The 24,531-nt window shown below is 43.3% G+C and overlaps 2 protein-coding genes across 7 annotated transcripts in view; one reads left to right on the top strand and one right to left on the bottom strand.

The window, feature by feature from the left end:
• Nucleotides 1–9,522, top strand: part of LOC127576026 (serine/threonine-protein kinase 24-like) — a 41,569-nt gene extending 32,047 nt beyond the window's left edge. The window contains exons 8-12 of the mRNA XM_052026350.1: nucleotides 2,238–2,383; nucleotides 4,097–4,223; nucleotides 6,212–6,280; nucleotides 7,073–7,209; nucleotides 8,995–9,522. Coding sequence (XP_051882310.1) covers nucleotides 2,238–2,383; nucleotides 4,097–4,223; nucleotides 6,212–6,280; nucleotides 7,073–7,209; nucleotides 8,995–9,028 — 513 coding nt within the window. The 3' untranslated portion in view covers nucleotides 9,029–9,522. The remainder of the gene's footprint in view (nucleotides 1–2,237; nucleotides 2,384–4,096; nucleotides 4,224–6,211; nucleotides 6,281–7,072; nucleotides 7,210–8,994) is intronic.
• A 7,611-nt stretch (nucleotides 9,523–17,133) lies between these two features.
• The window catches only part of farp1 (FERM, RhoGEF (ARHGEF) and pleckstrin domain protein 1 (chondrocyte-derived)), a 229,001-nt gene continuing 221,603 nt past the window's right edge, over nucleotides 17,134–24,531 (bottom strand). For all 6 annotated transcript variants that reach the window (XM_052026779.1, XM_052026780.1, XM_052026781.1 and 3 more), the window contains 3 exons: nucleotides 22,457–22,564; nucleotides 20,874–21,025; nucleotides 17,134–18,418 (listed from right to left, as the gene is read on the bottom strand). In XM_052026779.1, coding sequence (XP_051882739.1) covers nucleotides 18,337–18,418; nucleotides 20,874–21,025; nucleotides 22,457–22,564 — 342 coding nt within the window. In that variant the 3' untranslated portion in view covers nucleotides 17,134–18,336. The remainder of the gene's footprint in view (nucleotides 18,419–20,873; nucleotides 21,026–22,456; nucleotides 22,565–24,531) is intronic.

Genomic DNA, 24,531 nt, shown 5'->3' with positions numbered 1-24,531 from the left:
ACGCAGAGTGGCATGAGGGTTTTATGGTACTTGAGGTCTGAATTTCCTCTTCGCAAGGTGTATTTGGTTTATTCTCATTCAGATGTATCTTTACTCCAGTTGTTGTCCTGCTGTCAAGTCCCTGAGCATTGAAGGAGCACCAAGTTGTTTCAAGCTCATGCCAACAATTCTGTGGATGCAAGCAAGCATTCAATCAGTTCTTAAACCTGGCAATGTTGTCGATTTAGCCGGAATAACAGAACAAGATTCAGGGTTTAAATGCCTCACTACACCACAACTGGTTGCTTTTCATAACTGCTATTGCGCCCTGAGGGCTTTCAGATGGACAGGCATCAAGTCACATTGGCACAAGGTTCTGTGCAATTCTGGGCCTGAATGCCAATTTAAATTTGAATGGAAACACCAAGTCATTGTGAAGAACATCTGAAAACACAAATAATGAATGGCTTGCATTTAAGTGGAAGATTTCACAACTGCAAAGAACTTCAAGTGTTCTTGAAATGTTGTCAATTTTTCAAAAAGCTCCACGTAACATTATGTTCTTGCACCTCAATAGAATAATGACAATAGCTTGTATTACTGTTGGATAGTAAAATGTCCCAGGACATGATCATTGTCCATTAAAAATAGACCCAATGCTGTATGAGCTACTTCGCAGATGACCCAAAGCTTGATGAGCGAGGTTTATCAAGTGAATTTGCGAACAAAAGGCCTTGATGGCTGCAGAAGGCATAGCCTCCAATGGTGGAATGATTTGATTCAGAGGTGCTGAAGAGGCCAGGATTGCAAGAGCATTGAGACCACAGAGGGATGAAGGAGATTTCAGAAGGAGAGAGCGTTGGACAAGCCCACGGAAAGATTTGAAAATGGGGATAAGAATTTTACAGTCGAGGCCCTGCTGAATCAGGAGCTGGTGTACTTCAGCAAGCACAAGTCAAATCGTCGAGTTTATTGTCATATGCACAAGTACATGTGTGCACAGAAAGCTTACTTGCAGCAGCATCACAGGCACGTAGCATCAGATAAGCAGCATTCACAAGAAAAACACAAATTAAACATAAATTCTGCAAAATTATACAAGAAAACACAATTAGAATGAAGAAAACAGTCCATTGTAGTGCAAGGTGGTCATAGTGTTGCTATACTGAGGTAGTGATTAGGGTTGTGCAGGTTGGTTCAAGAATCAAATGGTTGAAGAGAAGTAGCTGTTCTTGAACCTTCTGGTGTGGGACTTCGGGCCCATTGTGAGCAGTTTTGGGCCCCAGATCTAAGGAAGGATGTGCTGGCGTTGGAGAAGGTCCAGTGGAGGTTTATGAGAATGGTCCTGGGGATGAAAGGGTTAATGTATGAGGCGCATTTGATAGCTCTGGGCCTGTACTTGCTGGGGTTTAGAAGGATGAGAGGGGATCTCATTGAAACCTACCGAATATTGAAAGGCCTAGATAGAGTCGATGTGGAGAGTTGTGTTGTGGGAGAGTCTAGGATCCATGGGCAGAGCCTCAGAATAAAAGGATGTCCCTTTAGAATTGAGATGAGGAGGAATTTCTTCAGCCAGAGGGCGGTGAATCTGTGGAATACATTGCCACAGACGGCTGTGGAGGCTAAGTCATTAGGTGTATTTAAGACAGAGATCGATGGGTTCTTGATTGGTGAGGGGTTTAAGGGTTATGGGGAGAAGGCAGGAGAATGGGGATGAAAATATCAAAAAAATTTTAAATGGTTGAAAGGTTCTTGATTAGTAAGAGCATCAAAGGCCATGGGGGGATGGCAGGAGAATGGGGTTGAGAGGGAAAAATAAATTGGCCACGATCAAATGGCAGAGCAGACTTGATGGCCAAATGGCCTAATTCTGCTCCTATGTCTTATTGTGGTCTTGCCTCTTGCCTGATGGTAGCTGCGAGAAAATGGCATGGACTGAATGGTGGGGGTCTTTGATAGATGCTGCTGCCTTGGTGGTGGGATGTGCCCGTGATGTATTGGGCTCAGTCCACTACTTTCTGAAGTTCCTTTCATTCCTGTACATTCGAATTGCCTTACCAGACCGTGATGCAACCAGTCAGGATACTTTCAACAGTACATCTGTAGAAGTTTGTTATAGTGTTCGGTACAATTAAGCAAAGCAACAAATTTGTCAACATTTAGCAAGGGTGCCATGCCAAGGAGCTGATGTTGAGAAATGATAGGTTTTGCTTTTCTGCTTCAAAGGGAATCACATGTACTTTATTTACTTTCTTAAGAGACCTACAGCGAAAGAACTGCTGAAGCATAAATTTATAATCCGAAACTCCAGAAAGACCTCTTACTTGACGGAACTGATTGACCGGTACAAGCGGTGGAAGGCAGAACAGAACCACGAGGACTCCAGCTCGGGTGAATCAGACTCGTGAGTGTTGCTGTAGCACATATTCACATACTGCTTCCCTGAGGCTTGGGTGCTTCCAATAAAGCATGCATAGTTGTCCTGATGAGTGTAATATTACACAGCTCAGAAGTAGGCCAACAGGTCTTTGCTTCAATGACTGCAAAGCATTTGGAACTTTATGAAGTCGTGAAGGGTGCCATAAGGTTTATGTGGTAAATAGAGGTCTTTATTTCGTCAGAGCACGACGTTGGTAAGGCCACACTTGGAGTACTGCGTACAGTTCTGGTTGCCTAGCTATAGGAAGGATGTCATTAAAGGATGTCTCTGTAGTTAAGAAGGCATACGGTGCTTGTCCTTCAATCATGGAATTGAATTTAGAGCCGGGAGGTAATGTTGCAGCTGTATAGGACCCTGGTCAGATCCCACTTGGAGTAACTGTGTTCAGTTCTGGTCGCCTCACTACAGAAAGGATGTGGAAGCCATAGAAAAGGGTGCAGAGGAGATTTACAAGATGCTACCTGAATTGGGGCACATGCCTTATGAAAAACAGGTTGAGGGAACTTGGCCTTTTCCTTCCTTGGGTCGACGGAGGATGAGGGGGGATCCGATAGAGGTGTATAAGATGATGAGCGGCATTGATCGTGTGGATAGTCCAGAGGCTTTTCCCCAGGGCTGAAATGGTGGCCACAAAGAGGACACAGGTTTTAAGGTGCTGGGGAGTAGGTACAGAGGAGATGTTGGGGTAAGTTTTTTTACTCAGAGAGTGGTGAGTGCGTGGAATGGGGCTGCTGGCAAACGGTGGTGGAGGGCGGATACAATAGGGTCTTAAGAGACTGTTGGATAGGTGCATGGAGATGAGTAAAATAGAGGGCTTATGGGTAAGCCTAGTAATTTCTAAGGTAGGGACATGTTCAGCACAGCTTTGTGGGCCAAAGGGCCTGAATTGTGCTGTAGGTTTTCTATGTTCTATGTTTCTAAACCCGAGAGGGTGCAAAAAATGATTTACAAGGATGTTGCTGGACTGGAGTGCTTGGGTTATAAGGAAAGGCTGGATAAGCTGGGCATTTTTTCCTGGAGTGTAGGAGGCTGAGGGGTGACCATACAGAGTTCTATTAAATCTGTAGGGCATAGATAAGGTGAATGGCCGAAAAGTCTTTTCACCAGGGTAGGGAAGTCCAATATTAGAGGGAATAGGTTTAAAGTGAGAGGGGAAAGGTTTAAAAGGGACCTGAGGGACAACTTTTCCAAATGCCGGCAAATGGGACTCGTTCAGTTCGGCAACTTGGTCAGCACGGACAAGTTGGCCCGAAGGGCCTGTTTCTGTGCTGTGTGGCTCGATGAATCTATCTGGTACATTGGCTGTTTCTCTCTCCGCAAATGCTGCTTGACCTGCTGAGTCTTCCAGCATTTTTATTTTTGTTTCAGATTTTCAGCATCTGCAGTTTTATTTTCATTTAGGTCTGTGCTGGTGTCTTTGCTCTTAAGTTTCCACCCTCCCTGCTTCATCTCACCCTATCAGAATATCTTCCTAGACCCTGTTTATTCATTGCTTTTGTTTGATTACACATCTGTGAAATGGCGGGTTTTAGCATGTTAAAAGTGCTGCACCAGCACAAGTATGTGTAGCAGCTTTCTCACTCAGTGGAATTGTCTTCCTTTGGTTCAGGTAGATTGGTTTCTGTGTGGGCGCTTTGTCAGATAGGTGGATCAGTAATGATCTTGTTTAAACATTAGGGAAGCTGAAGGACAAGCATCAGGAGGAGACGATACAAGTGATTGGATCTTTACAATCAAAGAAAAGGACCCAGTCAAACTACAAAATGGAGCAGCTCAGCCCGACAACCTCAATGAGAGGGATCAGGTACTATTGATCTCAGCCTTAAGCTTGGCTATCAGTTCTTTACAAAACAGTCTTCTCATTAGCGTACAACAGGCTGATACGCTAGGACACGTTGACGTGAGGAAAGAGGATGTGCTGGAACTTTTGAAAAACATTAGGATAGATAAGTCACTGGGGCAGGACGGGGTATATCCAAGGTTATTACGGGAAGCGGGGGAAGAGATTGCTGCGCTCTTAGCGATGATCTTTGCGTCCTCACTGGCCACAGGAGTAGTGCCAGGTGATTGAGGGTGGCAAATGTTGTTCCTTTGTTCAAGAAAGGGAGTAGGGATAACCCTGGGAATTATAGACCAGTGAGTCTTACTTCAGTGGTGGGCAAATTATTGGAGAAGATTCTTAGAGACAGGATTTATGAGCATTTGGACAAGCATAGGCTAATTAGGGACAGTCAGCATGGCTTTGTGAGGGGCAGGTTGTGCCCCATGAGCCTGATTGAATTCTTTGAGGATGTGACAAAGCACATTGATGAAGGTAGAGCAGTGGATGTGGCGTATATGGATTTTAGTAAGGTGTTTAATAAGGTTCCTCATGGAAAGCTCATTCAGGAAAGTCAGGAGGCATGGGATCCAGGGAAACTTGGCTGTGTGGATCCAGACAGAGGGTGGTGGTAGATTGGAACATATTCTGCCTGGAGGTCGGTGACCAGTGGTGTTCCGCAGGGATCTGTTCGGGGACCCATGCTCTTTGTGATTTTTATAAATGTCTTGGATGAGGATGTGGAAAGGTGGGTTAGTAAGTTTGCAGATGACACGAAGGCTGGTGGTGTTGTGGATAGTGTAGAAGGTTGCTGTAGGTTACAACAGGACATTGATCAGACGCAGAGCTGGGCTGAGAAGTGGCAGATGTTCAACCCGGAAAAGTGTGAAGTGATGCACTTTGAAAGATCAAAGGCAGAATACAAGGTTAATGGCAGGACTCTTAGCAGTGTGGAGGAACAGGGGGACCTTGGGGTCCATGTTCATAGATCCCTCAAGGTTGCTTCACAGGTTGATAGGGTTGTTAAGAAGGCGTATGGTGTGCTGGCCTTCATTAGTCGGGGTATTGAATTCAAGAGCCACGAGGTAATGTTGCAGCTCTATAAAACTCTGGTTAGACCAGATGGAGTATTGTGTTCAGTTCTGGTTGCCTCATTATAGGAAGGACGTGGAAGCTTTAGATGGGTGCAGAGGAGATTTACCAGGATGTTTCCTGGATTGGAGAGCATGTCTTAGGAGGATAGGTTGGGTGAGCTTGGGCTTTTCTCTTTGGAGAGAAGGAGGATGAGAGGTGACTTAATAGAGGTGTACAAGATGATAAGAGGCATAGATCGAGTGGACAGTCAGAGACTTTTTCCCTGAGGGACAATAGGACATGAATGTTAGAGAAATGGAGGGCTATGTGAGAGGGAAGGGTTAGATAGATCTTAGAGCAGGATAAAATGTCGGCACAACATCATGGGCTGAAGGGCCTGTACTGTGCTGTAGTGTTCTATGTTCTGTTGCTGCTCAGGTGCTCGATAGTGGTCAAGATAAATTTCAGGGTTTTAGCTGAATTAAAGTTCTGTTAAAATAGGCATTCTGTGCAGTGTAATCTTGTGGTTGCTGGTGGGATCCAGGAAATCTTGTATCAGAAATGCAGTTTGGAAGATGTTTTCTCCCGTAAAGGGTAGACTTGACAGGTAGCCTGAGAGGGCAGTAGGATAAACAAATGAAAATAAAGAATTCAGGAGAAACTTCTTATTCAGAAAGTGGCGGAACTCTGGAATTCACTGTCACAGAGTGGCTTAGGTAACTAGCATGGTTTCTTTTAAAGGGAGGCTGGATATACACATCCCTGTAGACTTTGTCACCATACAAAAAAATATGTTTGCTCTAATGTGCAACATCGGTTCCTCCTTACCCACTGAAGCACGGTTATTGTCCACAAGTCAGTGTTGTGTACAACTACTAAACATTAACGTTTTTTTTCAGGTACAAGATGCTCCAAAGCAATCACAGTCTCAATGTTACCTACAGTTATTTTCTCCATTATTTACTGAGGTAAGCAAAAGTCATTTGTGTGAGTGCAATTGTGGTGAGAAGGTATCAGTTGATAAATATTCCCATTCATTTTCACATACATTTAATGCATTGATTGATGGCCAAGTCCTGGTACATTGATTGATGTCATAGAGTACTACAGCACAGAAACAGGCCCTTCGGCCCATCTAGTCACGCCAGCCCATGTTTCTGCCTAGTCCCATCTACCTGCACCCGGGCCATATCTCTCCAAACACCTCCCATCCACGTAACTATCCAAACTTCTCTAAATGTTACAATTGAACCCACATCCACCACTTCCACTGGCAGCTCGTTCCACACTCGCACCACCCTCTGAGTGAAGAAGTTTCCCCTCAGATTCCCCTTAAATATTTCATCTTTCACCCTAAACTTATGACCTCTAGTTCTTGTCTCACCCAACCTGAGGGGAAAAGCCTGCATGCATTCACCCTATGTATACCCCTCATAATTTTGTATCCTTCTATATGATCTCCCCTCATTCTCTTGTGCTCCAGGGAATAAAGTCCTAACCTATTCAACCTTTCCCTATAACTCAAGTCCTGGCAACATCCAAGTGTATGAATCGATTGATTGATGTATATTCCCAGTTAATTGATTGAAATACTTTCCCTCTGGGTCAGGTGACTGGTGGGTGGTCCGTCCCTCTGGGTCAGGTGACTGGTGGGTGGTCCGTCCATCTGGGTCAGGTGACTGGTGGGTGGTCCGTCCCTCTGGGTCGGCTGGTTGGTGGGCCTTCCAAGCACGTTGATTGATTGACCAATGTAATTTCAGCTCAAGGAGAAGAGCCAAGCAGCTGGAGGTTACACCGAAGCAGTTGACGAACTGAGGGACGCCTTTTTCCTGGTAGAAGAAGCTTGTCCAGGCATTTCTGATACACTTGTGAACCAGCTCGTGCAGAGACTTCGAAGGTATTTTCTATCATTATTAAGACAGTAAAACAGTGTTTGAATAAATTCGTTTTTTTTCAGTTCAGATGTTCAAATCGTGTTGGGTGAGCCTAAACCCAAGAATTTTCTATTGTTCTTCATGTCATCCAGTGTATAATTTGTAAGTTTTTAAGTTAAGACGAGGCATTGCCAATTATGATGTTGAATTTCTTCAGCCAACTTTACACACATTTCACCATCAGCATTAATGATCAATGATATTATATATAATATTTATTTGTCAAGTGTATCGAAACACAGTGAAATGCGTCTTTTTCCATTAATAACTAATACAGTCTAAGAATGTTATGGGGGCAGCCCACGAGTGTCGCCACGCTTCCGGTGCCAACATAGCATGCCCACAACTTCCTAACCCGTACATCTTGGAATGTGGGATGAAACTGGAGCACCCGGAGGAAACCCACGCAGACACGGGGAGAACGCACAAACTCCTTACAGACAGCGGCCGGAATTGAACCCTGGTTGCTGGCGCTGTAATAGCGTTACGCTAACCGCTACACTACTGTGCCACAATGCTAGCTCGTGTATCTAGAAGACTGGTGTGCAAAAGGGTAGGATTTATGTTATAGCTGCATGAAGCCCTGCTTGGACTCCAGTTGGATCATTGAGTAGTTCTGGGCACCATACCTAAGGAAAGGTTGTAGTGGCTTTGGAGAGAAAGCAGCACAGAATGATGTCTGGACTCCAAAGATTAAATTGGGGGAGAGTTTATACAGGATTGTATTCCCTAGAATTTATGAAGTGAAGAGGATGATTGAATAGAAATAGTCAATGCCTATCAAGATATTATGGGTACCGGTTGGATCGGCATTGACTATTCTGCTGATTGTAGGTTTACTGATGCCTTTGGTCAGACTGCATTTGGAATATTGTGAACAATTATGGGTCCCATATCTAAGGTAAGTTATGCTGGCCCTAGAGAGGGTCCAGAGGAGGTTCACAAGAATGATCCCATGAATGAAAGGCTTACGTAAGAGAGTGTTTGTCTCTGAGTCTGTACTCGATGGAGCTTAGGACGGGGGTGGGGGGAGGGGGGAATCTCATTGAAACCTACCGGATACTGAAAGGCCTGGATAGGGTGGACGTGGAGAGATGTTTCAGTAGTGGGAGAGTCTAGGATCCGAGGGTATAGCGTCAGAAAAAAAGGGGATGTCCCTTTAGAACTTGGATGGGAGGAATTTCTTTGGCCAGGGTGTGGTGAATCTGTGGAATTCATTGCCACAGAGGGCTGTGGAGGCCAGGTCATCGGGTGTATTGAAGACAGAAATTGATAGGTTCTTGATTGGTAAGGGAGTTCAAGGTTACAGGGAGAAGGCAGGAGAATGGGGGTAAAATCAACCATGATTGAATGGCAGAGCAGACTCAATATGTCGAATGACTTAACTCTGCTCCTGTATCTTATGGACTTATGCCTTGAGTAGAGATCTCATCTTATAGAAACCAAGTGCTTTATAAATAACTTCACAGTGAAATCTTCTGGGACTAATGTTAATAGCCTGAGGGAGTCACCGCAGACATGGTAGGAGTATTTTCTTCCTTTATTAATCCTGAGCTTTTTATATCCATATATTATTGTTCCTCCATTTTGTTTGTTCAAGTTATACAAACCAGTTTGTACCCAATACTCGAGTCACTGTGGATTAACAAAATGCCAAAAGCTAATGATTTACTGACAGCAAAGTTAGTATCAGTATGTTACTGATTAATAAAGATAAACAGAGTAATTTTTGAAATTTCTATTTGCAGATATTCATTAAGTGGGGCTGGTTCTTCCAACTGAAGATTAATGTTCGTTTCTGGAAAGATGATGTCACCCAGATTGAGGAGGTGCTCTTATAGTGATCATGTACAATGACTTTTGCAAGAGTTTTCCCGTTTATTAGGTTATCCCCCTGGACAAACAGCATCAAAAGATGAAGTGTCTCAGAGCAATTGCCAGCCAGTTTGTGCTGCTTGAAGCAATTAGTTTTTATCAATTTCTACCATAGTGCACATTTTCAGGTAGGATGAATTGCCTACCAATTATTTTTTTTAAGTTTTGTTCTGTATCCCAAATTGTATATTTAGGACTGGGATCTGGAAAACGAAACCTCTGCAGTGCCTCAGGTAACCTGCTTTACGTTGATGATTATTACTGGGAGACGGAGAGGTTCTCATTAGCTTGTGTACATTTGTATATAGAATCATTTTTACCGAAGATGCAAATCCTGAGAGTGCATTAGGAGCATAACTGTCTTATTGTACAGCCTCCTCGGGGCCGGGACTGACCTGCTTCCACTCTTGCTCTGAGGTGGTTCATGAGACCAATGTGGGATCTGCAGGCTCCACCACAGGGAAGGGGGTGGGTAGTTTGGGCTCGGCCTCCGTGCGCTCCTTTCGTAAAGACTTGAGGTGCTCAGTGCCTTCCCGGATGCTGCTTCACCAATTTGAGCGGTCATGGTAACTGTACAAATCACATCAACAACCGATTGCTTATGTGGATATTGTTCTGTGGGTGAACCTCTGAAAGGGCCATCATTAAATATTGCCTTGATTATTTACCTGTATAGATCGAATAATGTTCTGGTGACTTTTTTTTAGTTATTTTCAGGACCTTGCCATTTTTGTAATTATTATACCCAACGGATGATCTCAGATCATTTTTAGTATTTTCTAATTTTCATCTGGCCTAACTTAATTACTATTTGAAATCTGGCATCCTTAGATGACAAGAACTGAAACACTGTCATCAGAGTTATGTTGATGTTACCTCGCAAGAGTTTAGAATGACAAACCACAGTCATGTTTTCTTTTATCTTTCACTTGGTTTTAAAAGCAATTCAAGCAAAGTAAGAAATGACAGTCGTTACCTTGCTCCTCTCAGTAAGTCTGATCTTAGATGAGATGAACTGTGGTTGTCAAGGCAATGTCTGCCCCTTTAAGAAACATTTGGTCTGGAATCCTACAGACTTCCTTATATGTCTCACGGTTAATAATCCCTTGTGTCCTTTTACATCAGTTAAGTTTCGAGCTGGTGAGGTAACTTCTGCAAAAGCTTAATCATCAACTCCTAGGCAAATAGGTTGGAAAGATTATTTTCTGCATCAGAAAGTTAGATTCTCTTGTGTTTTAGAGTGTGTGCCAGCACCTGGCTTCAGATGTTTGAGATGCTGTTACATCACTGTTAATTTGCAGTAGCAAATGTCAGGCTGTTGAGGGAGAGGGGCTGCAGGAGCTCAGCAATGTTGAATCCAACTAAATAGGCCAAACCACACATTGTGTGTGCCAAAAAGCATCGATCAGTCAAGAACCACTTGAATGTCCCATAAATCAGAAATCAAAAAAGTTGTAGATGCTGGGAATCTCAAATAAAACTAAGACGCTGAGAACACTCAGCAGGTCTGGCAGCATCTGTGGAAAGAGAAACCGTTAACATTTCAGGTTTGAGAACCCTTCAGCAGAACTGAGCAAGTGAGAAGACAAGTTAGTATAGGTAGCAGAGGTGGTGAGGGAGGGCAGTTTCTCTGGTAGGGTGAAACAATGTGGCTGTTTAAGGGACAGTTAATCTCTTTTGTGTAATGTGTTGCTAATGTTGTAAAGTCCAGATAACATAGAATAATCAGGACAGGGAAACAAATGAAAGAGAAAGGAATAAAAAGTATTGGCAGCCAAAAATGGCCAATCCTGGTACAAAGAAAGAAAGAAAACTAGTTTTCTAAAGGTGGAGAATTCGATAGCAAGTCCTGCAGACTGCAGCGTGCCCAGATGAGAGATGAGGTGTTATTCCTCAAACATGCGTAGGGCCTTCATAAAGCAAAGCCTTTGCAGAATTGCTGGATTTGCAGAGCAGCCTTTTCTGGTCTTTGTAGGTTCTTCCAAAGCATAACCCCATCCCCTTAAGTACTGTGTGATTTTATTCCTGATTCTTAAAGGAATGTGTGTCAGAACTGGGCTTGTATATTAGAACTGCAAGTCTACGATGAAAATAAGGAATGTGCATCAGAACCTGGCTTGTACGTTAGGGCTGTAAGTCTTCGATAAAAATTTTGCTTGGTATTCTTTCAATTGACGGCATTCTCAACTTCAAAACAAAAACAGAAAATGCTGGAGATATTCAGCAGATTGGTCCACTTCTGTGGGAAGGGAAAGAGAGTCAACGTTTCAGGTCGGAGCCCCTTTGTTAGATCTTAGATGTTCACATTTACACCTTTCTTAGTCAGGTGCAAAAGTGCAACCTTGGTATTTGTGTAACTGAGGCAGTCCAGCCTCTTTAACTTGTCATGTGCTTGTAACATTATAACTATGCAATAGAACCAAAGACCCTTGGGTTCAGGAGCCCTACTGAAGGGTTTATGTTGTACGACTAACACAGTAAACCTTCCAATGTGTTTTGTGTATCAGAGTCTCTTTGAGACTGCCTGCAAACAGCTCATGCAGCTTTAATTGATTGAGAGGAGTAACTGAAATGCAGCTTTCAATCTAAGGTTGTGCTGTATAAATACTGGAGAAATCCTCATCGGATTATGACTGTGAGTTTATTATGTCTGTGGCTTTGTATCCCAATTCTGATGTCTCAGATGAAATCCAGCGTCAGTTTTGACCACTAAAAATGTAACTTTAGGACATTTAAATGTACTCATTTTGCAAATTTCTACAATTGCATTCCAGCCAGCATCAGGTTATGTTTTATTTTCGTGCAAACCACTTTGATTTGCACTGAGGGCAAGGGGACAACCGATTCCTGCTTCTTCTCATTGCCACAAAGCAATTCTGCTGTGTGTTCATTCCTAAGTTACTTCCTTTAGCCTGTTTGTAAAATCACAGTGTATTATTTCATAAATGCTGCAGCTGACACTTCTGTTGACTGGGTGAGCTAGTTGGTGTTGGGTCATATGTGCACTAATTAGAAATGTTAGTGAATCACCAGAAAGCAGCGAGTAGTGATCATGTACGTTGGCTGCATTGTGGGTGCCTACCTTATAGAATAGGCCATGAGGTACTAGTTAGAGATCCACTTTTCTAAAGATTGTTAAACAAAGTCTGTCACTACAGATTATAGTGTTTGCATTAAGTTTTGTTATTCAAAGATGCATATTTCCCTATATGTTTGCACTATATAATTGGCCATTTTAAAGGAGAAAGGTGACATCAGACTTTATCTACTAATTAAGAGCTTCAGTCCGTCACTATTTCCATAACATTAGTGCCATGACTCAGTCTATCCCTTTTACTGTGGTGGTGAGCTGCACTTTCCCTGTTTAGTTTTGTGTGAATCTGGCTGCACTTTTGAAAGTATTTTTGTTTTAATATTTTAAAACATGGTACATGGGTTCCAGTTTTTGTACCGGTTCTCTCCAGCTAACTGCAAATACTTTACAATCAAGGAATCTGTAATTAATGTATTTTGTGCACATAATGGCAATAAAGTAGTAAGGTCATCAGGAAATGTTCTTAAACACAGGTACAATGTACGGAGTGATTCAATTAAAAAGACAATATTTTTATAATTGTGTGTAAAGAGCTAGTGTTGCGGTAAATCTGGTCCTTTAAGATGTTTAATAATGACAGGATACTTATTAAAGATGCTAATTAAATGTGTAAATTTCATTTATGTAACATTGCTGACAGTTTTATAGTCTTGTATATAATCCTTGCTTCTGTCATTCAACACAATGTACTGAAATTCTCTGTAAGCTTTTAAGTGATTTTAAATAAAATGTGAATTCTGATGCAAAGTAGAATCTTAGTTTTGCAAAAACAATATGTTTTTGTAACTGAGGAGAGCACAGAATATACACAGCCTGATATAAGAACATAACACAAGAACAGAAGTTATCCATTAGTACCTTGAGCTCACTCCTCTTTTTGAAAAGGTCACAGGGGATCTTGGAGCTCATTTTCACTTTTCTGCCCAATTCTCATCTCAGTCTTTCAATTGGCTCTTTGACAAAGTATCCCTGGTCCTTTGGGTAAAAAAATTCTTAAGCTTCACAGTCTTGTGAGTAAAGAAATTTCGCCTCCTTTCAGTCCTGAGAGGCTGGCCCTTCAGAACTGAGAGCTGCAGTCTCAGGAAAGAGGAAACAGACTCTCATTGTCCATTGTGTGAATCCCTCCCAGTCCTAGGTTTCTACAAGGCTGTATTGAGCACACCTTGGCTCTGGCACTACTGGCATTCAGCTGCTTCCAGCTAGGGAGATCCCAGACTTGGCAGGGACCTGCTTTAAGTCCGGGAGATGCTGAGTGACAGATGTTGGTGCATCAGCCACTTTACGCTGTCACTGGAGACCTAATGATGTCATGACCCTGAAATTGTGGATTCGATGTTTATGTAATATTATTTTAAATGTTTTAAATTATTTCTTAGTTCTAATGCATTTTAAGTTATTTTACTTTGTAATTAATTTTAAGCATTTATAACTATCTTTTTTTGAAAAAGCCTCCTAGCATTGATAGGAGACAGAACTCTTGTCACTTCTCTAACCCTGTCTTGATCTGGTTCTATAACTTACCCCTCCTTGTTTTACCATGGGTTTTGGGTCTTGGGTTTCCTTGAGCCGTTCTGTTTAATTTTTAATATATGAAAGGCAGCAGCAAGTCTGTGCAGCATTGGAAAAGATCCCATTGCCAGGATTGTGGATTTCGGGAACAGGAGTGAGTACTGATTTTGGATTTTTTCCATAACAATTTATGTTTAATAGATGCTGATTAAATACCACTGAAGAACTCTCCCGCTGCTCTGCGCATAGGGCCATGGAATCGCATCCATCTGAGAGAGCCGCTGTGTTAGACCTCACCTGAAATACAAGGAATGTGTGGCAAGTAGGTGGTTCAAACTGATAAACCCATACTTGTTTTCAAAACCTTTTTAAAGTTTTAAGTTTGTTATAAACTAATGTAGGATCAGTGTTCTAGCTCTTTATAACTGTCAAATTTAATAATTTGAGTTTTAAACCTTTACACTTGCTAGAAGCTTTGTGGAATTTTATACTTTTGCTGAAGATTTATTTTCATGACACTGGCAGTTCAGAATGAAGAAAGTGTCTTTTGGTTCATCTGCTTACTTGACTACATCAATGTTTGAAACATTCACAAATACAGATTTGACACCTGCCTTTTAAAACTAGAGGATATGCATTTTAAGGCGAGGGGGGAAAGTTCAAAGGAGGTGTGCAGGGCAGGTTTTTGTCTACACAGAGAGCGGTGGGTGCCTGGAATGCGCTGCCAGGGTGGTGGTGCTGGAGGCAGATACGATAGAGGGGTTTAAGAGGCTCTTAGGCACATGGATTTGCAGGGAATGGAGGGAGATGGACCATGTGCAGCAGAAGGGAGTAGTGTGATTAGGCATCATTAGCTTAAGTAGTTCAGCACAACATTGTCCCTGTGCTGTACTGTTCTATGTTCTATTCTGAGGGGGGATGAGGGGGACTCGTGGTTTACAAGAAGGAAGTGGTTATAGAAGAGAGTTGTGGTCCTACAGGAGCTAGGGATGAAGTTAAAAACGGAGCCTTGAAGGTAATGACATCTGGATTACTTGCTGGTGAGAATAAAACAAAAATCAGGCAACTTAGCTAAAGACATGGTGCGGGAGGGTGGGCTTCAAAGTTTTGGGGCAGAGAACCAATTTTGGGATAGGACGGTCCTGAAGACAGATGGGTTCCATCCTCACAGGGATGGGATCTTGGGGAGGTTGATGTGTGGTTGGGGTAGGTTTAAACTAAATTGGCAGGGGGATGGACGCCAGCGTCCACCAATGGAAAAGAGCAATAAAAGTGCTTACAGGAGTGAGATTGTTGGATAGTAATGGAGAAGGAAGCAGTGTTAGACAGGAGCAGGCTCGGAGAGGTGACGTAAACTGGTGCTGAATGTGAATGCTCAAAGTGTGAATAAAGTTGGTGAGTTGCAAACACTTATCCATGTGGGGTTATGGTCAGAGAAATTACAGGAATTCCATTATAGGAAGGAAGTGGAGGCTACAAAGAGGTTTATCAGGGTGCTGCCTGGATTAGAGGGCAGGTGCTGTAAGGAGAAGTTGGACAAACTACGGTGGAGCATGCCACAAGAAAGGGCAGGACTGGACACTTAATGTTCCAGGATACATGTTGTTCAGACAAGATGGGGAAGGGAAAAAAGAGGGATATAGGATAAAAAAGAGGAATCAGGCAAATGGGATTATTGTAGGTAGGTATCGTGGTCAGCGTGGGCAAGGTGGACCATAAGGTCCCATTTCTGTGCGTTACAATTCGATGAGGATCATGAACAGGTTAGCTGTTCCCATTAGCAGCCAGTTCAAGGACAAGAGAATCCAGATTTAAAGTTCTGGGCAAATGTATAAGGGAAATGTGACAAAACTTTATGATCTGGAACTCGCTGTCAGTAGGGGTGATGGAAACTGAATCAATCAGTGCTTTCAAAAGGGATTGGGTAGGCACTTGAAACAATTTCCAGGACTGTGGTGAAGATTGGGAGAGTTGGTGAGGGGAGTAGGGGAGGTTGGGACTCCAGACAGAATTGGTCTCCAAGGAGATGGCACAGACTCTTATGGTCTGTTTCTGTGTTGTAACAACTTAGTTTCTATGAAAAGATATTAGACAGTCACAACACTGGGTGCCAAGGTAGAGTTTATTGAAATGGTTTAGGTCATTTTAAAAAGTCAAATCCCGCACAATTAGTTATAAAAGAACTCTTTCCTTGCAAAAGTTTGTAGACAGGGTGGTAGTGCACAGTGTGATCTTAACAGATAAACGTGTTACAATTATCTGAAATTCCACTGCAGCTCTTGCATTTGTGTGGTAATGTTACTCAGTGCAGCTCCTCCCAGGAGGCTATCTTTCTTTTAATAGAATTATTTTTCTGTTTTTAGAATCTTTAACTCCAGCATTTTGAACTCTTGATTCACTACTGGCTTTCTCGATGTTGGATATCTTAATCATTTTACTTGCACCAAGGTAGCTCTTGACAAATGTCAGTAAGGCAAATTCAAAACTTGGCCCTTAAATTCCAGCCTTGACCAAGAAACTGGAATTCGGGGGAAGGAATACCCTGGTTCCATTGTTCACACTACAGCCATTTAGTGTCCGGCAGTGGGCTTTGGTGGGATCAAGGCATGAGAGAATCTTCCTCTCCATGAAGAGGCACGACAGGGAGTGAGTACCTGGACTAGCCAGGAATTTTTACCCTTTATAACTCAACAAGGCTTCTGTGGAAGATACTGGCTAATGGCTAGTGTGAATCCTTGCAAAAGGCCTCCTCCTGACATGGGCTAAGGCAAGTCGACCCTTTCTGAATTGATTGGCTTCAAAACAAAATGTTTTGCTGTGGATGATGTTAACATTTATAGTTGGTTTGAGAAGGCCATTGGCAGGGTGGGGGGTCATGGAGAGGTGATTTATGCCTTTGGGAATTCTCCCATGAAGCTGACCCTGAGGCTCCGATTGGTGGTGTGTAGGTAGGTGGACCTCTGCCCTGGCCATTCTACCTTCTGTGACCTGGAGCTGGCTCCAAAATCCCATTCCAGGTAAACTCCAGAGAGGTCCTAGTATGGAAAAGGTGTACAAGGCAATGGCAGTCCCACCAGTAAACCTGGCTGTGTGGCACTTCAATCTCTGTGTTATTAACTAGTTCCCAGTGTACAACGCCTGGGTGCAACAGAATACATTGGGATTAGTGATCCAGCATCTTGGGTCTTTCCCCATATCTCTGCTCTGTTTAAAATTAATGCTTTATGTCACCTTCACTTAATAATCTTCACAAAATAATAAGTGAGAACGATTCCATCTTCTGACATCAGGAAGTGACCTGGCATTGCTTTACAGATCGATGCCTAGCTTGCTGTTCCATTTCCCATCATATCCAAGACTAAAGTGGTCCACCTTACCTAAGATACAACAGTGTCTGCTCATTCCAGGAATTGGAGGTAAATTATCGTTTAAACAGAGTGTCACAGGCTATACATTGCGGGTGGGGCTCATACACACTGGGAATGAGGCTATGGAATGGGATTGCCTGTTTCTCCTATAGTGCTGGTAACAGATTTCTCTTTGTATCTTTTTTCCCAAAAAAATGTCCTGACAACTTAAGTGTTGACAGAGTTAATAGGGAATCAAGGAACTTAATCCATTTTTCTAAACAGCTTTCCTGGAAACAAGCTGGTACTTCAGTGGAACTAGATAGCTTTAGCAGTGTGATGCATGAATCTGCAAACAATTTAATCTTCTATTATGATCATAGTTCCCTTCTGGCAAGACTATATTCCAAATGTCTTTTTCTTGTGCTCTAACACTGTATAAGCCTCAAAACCATTTGATCTTGCAAAATAAATACAGTAGGTGGGAAAATATCAGGATGTGGAAACGGATTCGTGTCTAGCAAGAAGTGAGCCTTTGTAAAATATCTAATCAGCCTCTTGGCAAGGAACACTTCCAATCTGATTTGTAGTAAATAGAAGTGAATCACAGCTGTTCAAAATATGGCAGCGATTTTTACAACTCACTAAATAAGATAAATACTTTTAATGTTTCAGTTGTGTTCAAAGTGTCTGTAATCTTCGGGCAAGGATGATACACCTGGAGCCCTTGTAAAGCTGAAGGTTCTTTAAATCAATGTCAGCACAGGCCAGACATAGACTCGATCTGAACCCACTGCATGATTGTCGTATCAGTCAGTACCTAAACATTACTGGTCTAAAGCTCAAAATTGTCTACAATACAGTTAAATTGTCAAATAGTTCATGTTTGGGTTTTAGTTTTAAGACAAGTACATTCTGGGATTGGATTGGACATAATCTTTCAAGCTCTCCTGCCCAGGCAGAAGGTTGACTAATTTCTTTTTATATATACACATAATTTTCAAATTAATTCTGGGCTGAGACACAATCTGCCCATAATTGAATTTTGCCTTATTTTGGAATAAGCTGAGAGTGATGGTGGGGCTAATGAGGACATCACAAGAATTGTTGGTGAAGTAGTAAATTAACTATATGGCTGTGGCTTATCTTAAAGACAAACTGACTGAATATGCACTGATACTCTATTTTTCTCCTTTTGAGTCAAACTGTGATGGAAGTTGGTGTGTTTGAAAGGCCCCCCCCCACCCCCCTCCCTCCACGAGTGATCAGTAAGCGTGAGATTCCTTGCGACTCAGAAGCCGTGTTCGAGTAGCAGAGCTGGTGGCACTTCTGATCACTTCCATCCACCTGGGGAAAGAAAAAGACACATTGGTAGAGTGTTTTTAAAAGCAGCCCAAGAGCACGTGGAACACCAGGTCGCATGTAGGAGTTAACCAGGTTTTAAGGACAGCCTTGATAAGAGGCTGGGGAAAAAAGTCAAAGTCGAGTTTATTGTCATATCATGGAGTTACTGGGTCTTCAGGAGTTGAGTTACAGGGAAAGAAAGATTGAACAGGTTAGGGACTTTACTCTTTGGAGCATAGAAGAATTGAGGGGAGATTTGATAGAGGTTTACAAAATTATGAGTATAGACAGAGTAAATGCGAGTAGGCTCTCTCCACCTAGATTAGGAGAGAAAAGTACGAGAGGACATGGCTTTAGGGTGAAAGGGGAAAGGTTTAGGGGGAACTTCTTCACTCAGAGAGTGGTGGGAGTGTGGAATGGGCTGACGTGGTAAATATGGGCTCACTCTTAAGAAAAAATTGGATAGATACATGGACGGGAGAGGTCTGGGTGCGGGTCAATGGGACTAGTGGAATAAAGTTTCGGCACAGACAAGAAAGGCCGAATGGCCTGTTTTCTGGTTATACAGCACAGAAACAGGCCTTCAGTCCAACTCATTCATGCCAACTGTGTTGCCCAGTGGGCTAGTCCCATCTGTCTGCATTTGGCCCATAGCCCTCTAAACCGCTCCTATCCAAGTACTTACCTAGATGGCTTTTAAGTGTTGCTAGCATACCCACCATTTCTGGCAGCTCATTCCAAATACGCAGCACCCATTGCGTGAAGAAACTGCCCCTGATGTCCCTTTTTCCCAGGGAGGGGGTGCTAAAAACAAGAGGCGACCAAAACTGTACACAATCCTCCCAAGTGTAGCCTCACCAATGTCTCATACAACTGCAACATAACTTCCCAGCTCCTATCCTCAATGCCCTGACTGATGAAGGCCAGTGTTAAAAAAAATGCCTTCTTCACCACCCTGTCTACCTGTGACACCACTTTCAGCAAACTATAAACTTGCACTCCTAGGTCCCCCTGCTCCATAACACTCCCCAGGGCCCCACCATTCACTTGATTTCCCAAAATGCAATATCTCATATTTATCTGGATTGAAAGCCATTTGCCAATCCTCAGCCCACATACCTGGCTGATCAAGATCCCCCTGTAACTTTTCATGACCTTCTACACTATCTACAACACCACCTATTTTAGTTACATCCTCAAACTTACTAACCATGCCTAGTACAAACAACAAAGGCTGCAGCACCAACCCCTGTGGCACAACACTGGACACAGGCCTCCAGTCTGAGAAACAACCCTGAACCATCACCCTCTGCTTCCTACTACTGAGACAATTTTGAATCCAATGTGATCTAACCTTCCAGACCAGCCTGCCATGAGGGACTTTGTCAAAGGCCTTGCTAAAAACCATATAGACATCATCTACTGCCCTATCCTCATCAACCTTCTTGGACACCTCCTCGAACTCCAAGAGATTTGTCACACGTGATTTCCCACACAGCTGTGCTGACTGTCCTGAATCAGACCCTGTCCCTCAGAATCCCCTCCACCAATATCAGACTCACCGGCCTGTAGTTTCCTGGCTTGTTTTTGCTGCCCTTTTTAAACAATGGTACCACATTAGCCACTCACCAGTCCTCCGGAACCTCACCTGCAGCCAGAGATGAAACAAAAATCTCCAATCTGCAATTTCTTCTCTAGCTTCCCACAAGGTCCAAGAATGCACCAGGTCAGGCCCAGGGGATTTATCCACCTTAAAACACTTTAAGGCCTCCAATACCTACTCCCTGCTAATTCGTATGTGGTCCGAGACAACACCACTCATTTCCTTATCTTCCATTGTTTTCTCCTCAGTAAAAACTGAAGAGAAATATTCATTAAACATCTCACCCACTTGCTTTGGTTCCACACACAGAGACAGCCATGCTGATCTTTAAGGGGACCTATTCTCTCCCTAGCCAATCCAAGAATCTCTTGGGATTTTTGCCTCACCTTGCCTGCCAGATCCTTCCCATATCCTCTGTTTGCCCTCCTAACTTCTCTCTTAAGTACACTCCTTCACTTGTAGTCATCAAGAGATTTAATTGCTTATGCACAGTGTATTGCCTCCCTCTTTTTCTTTACATGTATGGACAGGTGCAATGAAAAACTTACTTGCAGGAGCATCACAGGCACATAGCATCAGCTACACAACATTCACAAAAAAATTAAGCATAAACTATACAAGAAAGAACACAAAACAAAGTCCATTGCAGTGCAAAGTGGTCATCATGTTGCTAAACACTGAAAAAATTCTTCTCTGCCCCCTCTCTCTTTCACCCCCCTGATCTATTCAACTCCTTCTAACCTTTCCTCTCATTCCTCTTTCATCCCCTCCTATTGCAATAAAAAAAGATCCTGCAAACCTTCCCATTGTCACTTGGTGTGAGTAAATAGGCAATCTCCAGCAGGAGCACCTCACCTTTCAAACGTATATTCACTTTCAGCCCTGAAGAAGTAAACGTGCGACTTGAACTGGAGCTTGAAGACATAGTCCTTGTGAATGTTGTCAGACTCTGCTGGCATGGTCACAGAATAACCCAGCAATGGCAAGCTTGCCAGCGGATGAGAATCCTAGGGGAAAATCAACAGCGTTGTTACATGGCGATGTCCAGGGAAACACACAATGGGGTAGAAATCAGCCTGTCTCTGGTGAGGGTGTTCTCAGCACACGGGATCATTAGTGGAAGGATAATGGTCATCCTGGTGAAAACACTTCCCAGACAAGTTCTGCATTGAATGGTTCAGACTGTCAATTGAAATTCAAGGGACCCAAATCTCAGTGCATGGGCATTTTTACATCATATATTCAGTACCCAGAACGTGACGTTCTACCTCACCATCTTTAGATGCGGCTTGATTCTTCTAGGGGCTTGCACTGGGTGGAACTTTGCACAGGAAAGATGGAATTCTCCCGGTTTATAACCGCGAGGAAAATAACATAAGGTCTGGACTAAATATCTCAAGTCTTGGCAGCTGACATTTAACTTCAGTTAATTAAATAATCGCAAATAATAAAACCACAAGATCATTGCAAAATTGTCCCTCGGAAGGAAATCTGCCTTCTTTATCCAATCTGACCGAGAGGTGACCCCACGATCATACAAATGTAGTTGGCTCAACCACCCTCGGAAATGGCTCAGGAGGTAGAGCTGCTGCCTCACAGTTCCAGTGACCAGGTTTGCTCCCGAACTCTATCTGTGTGGAGTTTGCATGTTCTCCCTGTGACCGTGTGGCTATTCTCCCACATCCCGGAGTCATGTGGGTTGGTAGGCTAATCGTCCACCGTAAAGTGCACCTACAGCAGAGGGTGGTGAGTTGATGGACAAGTGGGGGAGAACAGGTTACAGAGAAATGTGGGAGGATGGGGTGACTCAGAACCAGCATGGGGCCAATGGCCTCCAGTGAGAAATGTTACACAGCTGAAGGCAGGTGGGAATGGGCAATAAATGCTGGGTTTGTAGGCACAGCAAATGAACAAAATACTTATCCAATTGGGTTTCTACATTGGTTTTATAGAAACAAATAGATTTTATCTTTTACAAGGACACAAGCGGCTATAAAAATCCCTTGGACTCGTTACAAGAGCAGGAAAGTTTTCCTTGGTGTCCTGACCAATATCATTCTCAACACTATTCTGCGTTCTGTTTCTCTTTACTGCCTTGATATCACTACGTACAGCACGACCTGTCTGGATGGCATGCAAAACAAAAGCTTTTCATTGTATCTCGGTACAGGTGACAGTAAGAAACCAGTACCAATCAAATCAACCTCACCAAATCAGCTAATCACATCACAGTTTGTGGGGAGCTCAGTGGTCACATTTCCCACCTGACCTGAGTGACCAGAAGGTACTTGGGAAAAGTCAAGGTTGTAAGAGGTGTTGCACAGGATGTATGACTTTGATATTTTAATCACTGTTTTAAGGTAGGAAGAGCAGCCATTACCCTTAGACCCACACCCGCAACTTCCCCCAATACTAATTCACCCATGGGGCTCACTCACCTGATGTGACTTGTAGAAGAAGAGGCAGAAGTTGGTAAAAACCACCCAAAGTTTCTGCCAGCCGTTGCTGTTCTTGAACTTCCTGAGCAAGTTCCCAGACAGCTGATTCTAGCACAGGAGGGAACACACACACATTAATGGAAACAATGCAAGGAGATCATGAGATGTCATACTAAAGAAGTAACAAGGAAGTTTTATATACAGCCCAGTCACGCTCTGTTTCTCTCTTTAAGTATCAGCTTCCAATGACTTTTGACCTTTGAACTCGGGTCAGCAGCTCCTGGACAATAATTGGAACAAAAGTCATAAGGGAGCATTTAGGAATGTCCTTTGAAAATATTGGGTAAGGGGCAAGGGGAGGGGATGGGGATGAGGCTGTTTGACCAAGTAAGATGGAGAGTCATACAGCACGGAAACAGGCCCTTTGGCCCAACACGTCAATGCCTACCTCAGCTAGTCCCATTTGCCCACATTTGGCCCATATCCCTTTCAACCTTTCCTATCCATGTACCTGTCCAAATGTTATCATTGTTTGTGCCCCTACCACTTCCTCTGGCAGCTCGTTCCATCCATCTACCACCCTGTGTGTGGAAGAACTTGGCCCGAAGGTCCCCCTTAAATCTTTCCCTCCTCACCTTAAACCTGTACCAGGATTGGTATAAATCATTCTTCAACAGCCTCACCCTGAAAAATACTACAGGATGATCACATTTCATTCACACTCTTTCTGACTGACAACTGGAGCATCAGTGGCCAACTCTTCACTCCCCAGCTTTGTTTGGAAGTGTAACTCGAGCAAATACTCACCCTCTACCCAAGATTGTGTTTTTCTGGACTTGTTCAACACACCAGTCCCATGGAGCTATTTATACCCAACTCACGCCCATTAATTGGAAACACTGTTCAAACTGCAACTCTCTGTGGACGTTCCCAGATGGTTGAGCAGAAACTTAACCTAAAAATTAGAGGCTACTAAATTTACTTTCTCAATTCTCAAAGGAACTAACATTCCTCTGTATGTGAAGAATGTTGCCATCTGTTGCAGAGACCAACTGAAGCGGCTTCGTGCTTTAATGAAGGGAACTTTGTCAGGAAACAAGCAAGAGGAGCAGGAGGAGACCTTTGAACCTGCTCCATGAAGTCACGAGTGATCCTCTCTCTCAGGTCAACTGTTCTGCCCAATCTCCATGGTGACCAAACGTCCATCAACCTCAGCTTTGAGTTTATTCAATGAGCAACATCCAAGAGCCCTCTGGGTTAAATAACTGCAAGGAGTGATAACCCTCTCTACGTAAAAGAAAGCTCATCCGAGTCCAAAATGGCTGCCCCTCATCCTGAGACTCTGCTGCCTTATTCTGCACTCACCTGGCTGGGGAAACAAATTCTCATTCTCTCTCTCACGATGCCGTGCATCTCAATTAGCTCACCCTTCACTCTTCTGAACTCCAGTCAGTTACAGCCGTCTCCAAGATCAACCTTGGAATCTGTTCACTGAACCCATGCTGCACTGACTAGATGGATCCTTCCTTAGATACGGGGACCGAAACTTCACACAGAACTCCTCACCAAAGCCATGGACAATCATACCAAGACACCCTCCACCACCCCCCCCCCCCCCAAACTCTTGTTCTCCACTCCCCTTTCTGGTAATCCCTTTCCCTTCCTTTACTGCTTGTTGTATCTTCATGCTTGTTTTCTATATCCCATGATCTGACTCACTAACGTTTCCTGGTGTCTTGCCATTGAAGAAGTGAATTACTGTTCTTCCTGTGCCCTCCTGCAAAGGGCAGAGGGAGCAGATTCAATAGGAAATTTCAAAAGGTGTGGTGGGGAAAGAGTAGGATCATTGGCCCTAACCATCATCTCTCACTCCTGACCTGCAGAGTAGAGCCTGGCTATCTGACCGGACAAATAGGGTATCAAAAAATTGCAAGTCCTTGGGCTCTGGCTGGCCTGACTCAATGCACAAAAAATTCAGTTCTGCAGCATGTGGCAGGGCTGACTGCCCACAGATACCTATGAGAAAGCAGATACCACAGGTCCTGTGTCTCAGTGTTGGGGTAGCAGAGTCAAGC

Source organism: Pristis pectinata, chromosome 11 (assembly GCF_009764475.1).
Source record: "Pristis pectinata isolate sPriPec2 chromosome 11, sPriPec2.1.pri, whole genome shotgun sequence".
In the NCBI taxonomy this organism is placed as follows: domain Eukaryota; kingdom Metazoa; phylum Chordata; class Chondrichthyes; order Rhinopristiformes; family Pristidae; genus Pristis; species Pristis pectinata.
Note: the sequence above shows the minus strand (reverse complement) of the source record. Positions and strands in the feature narration are given on the sequence as shown.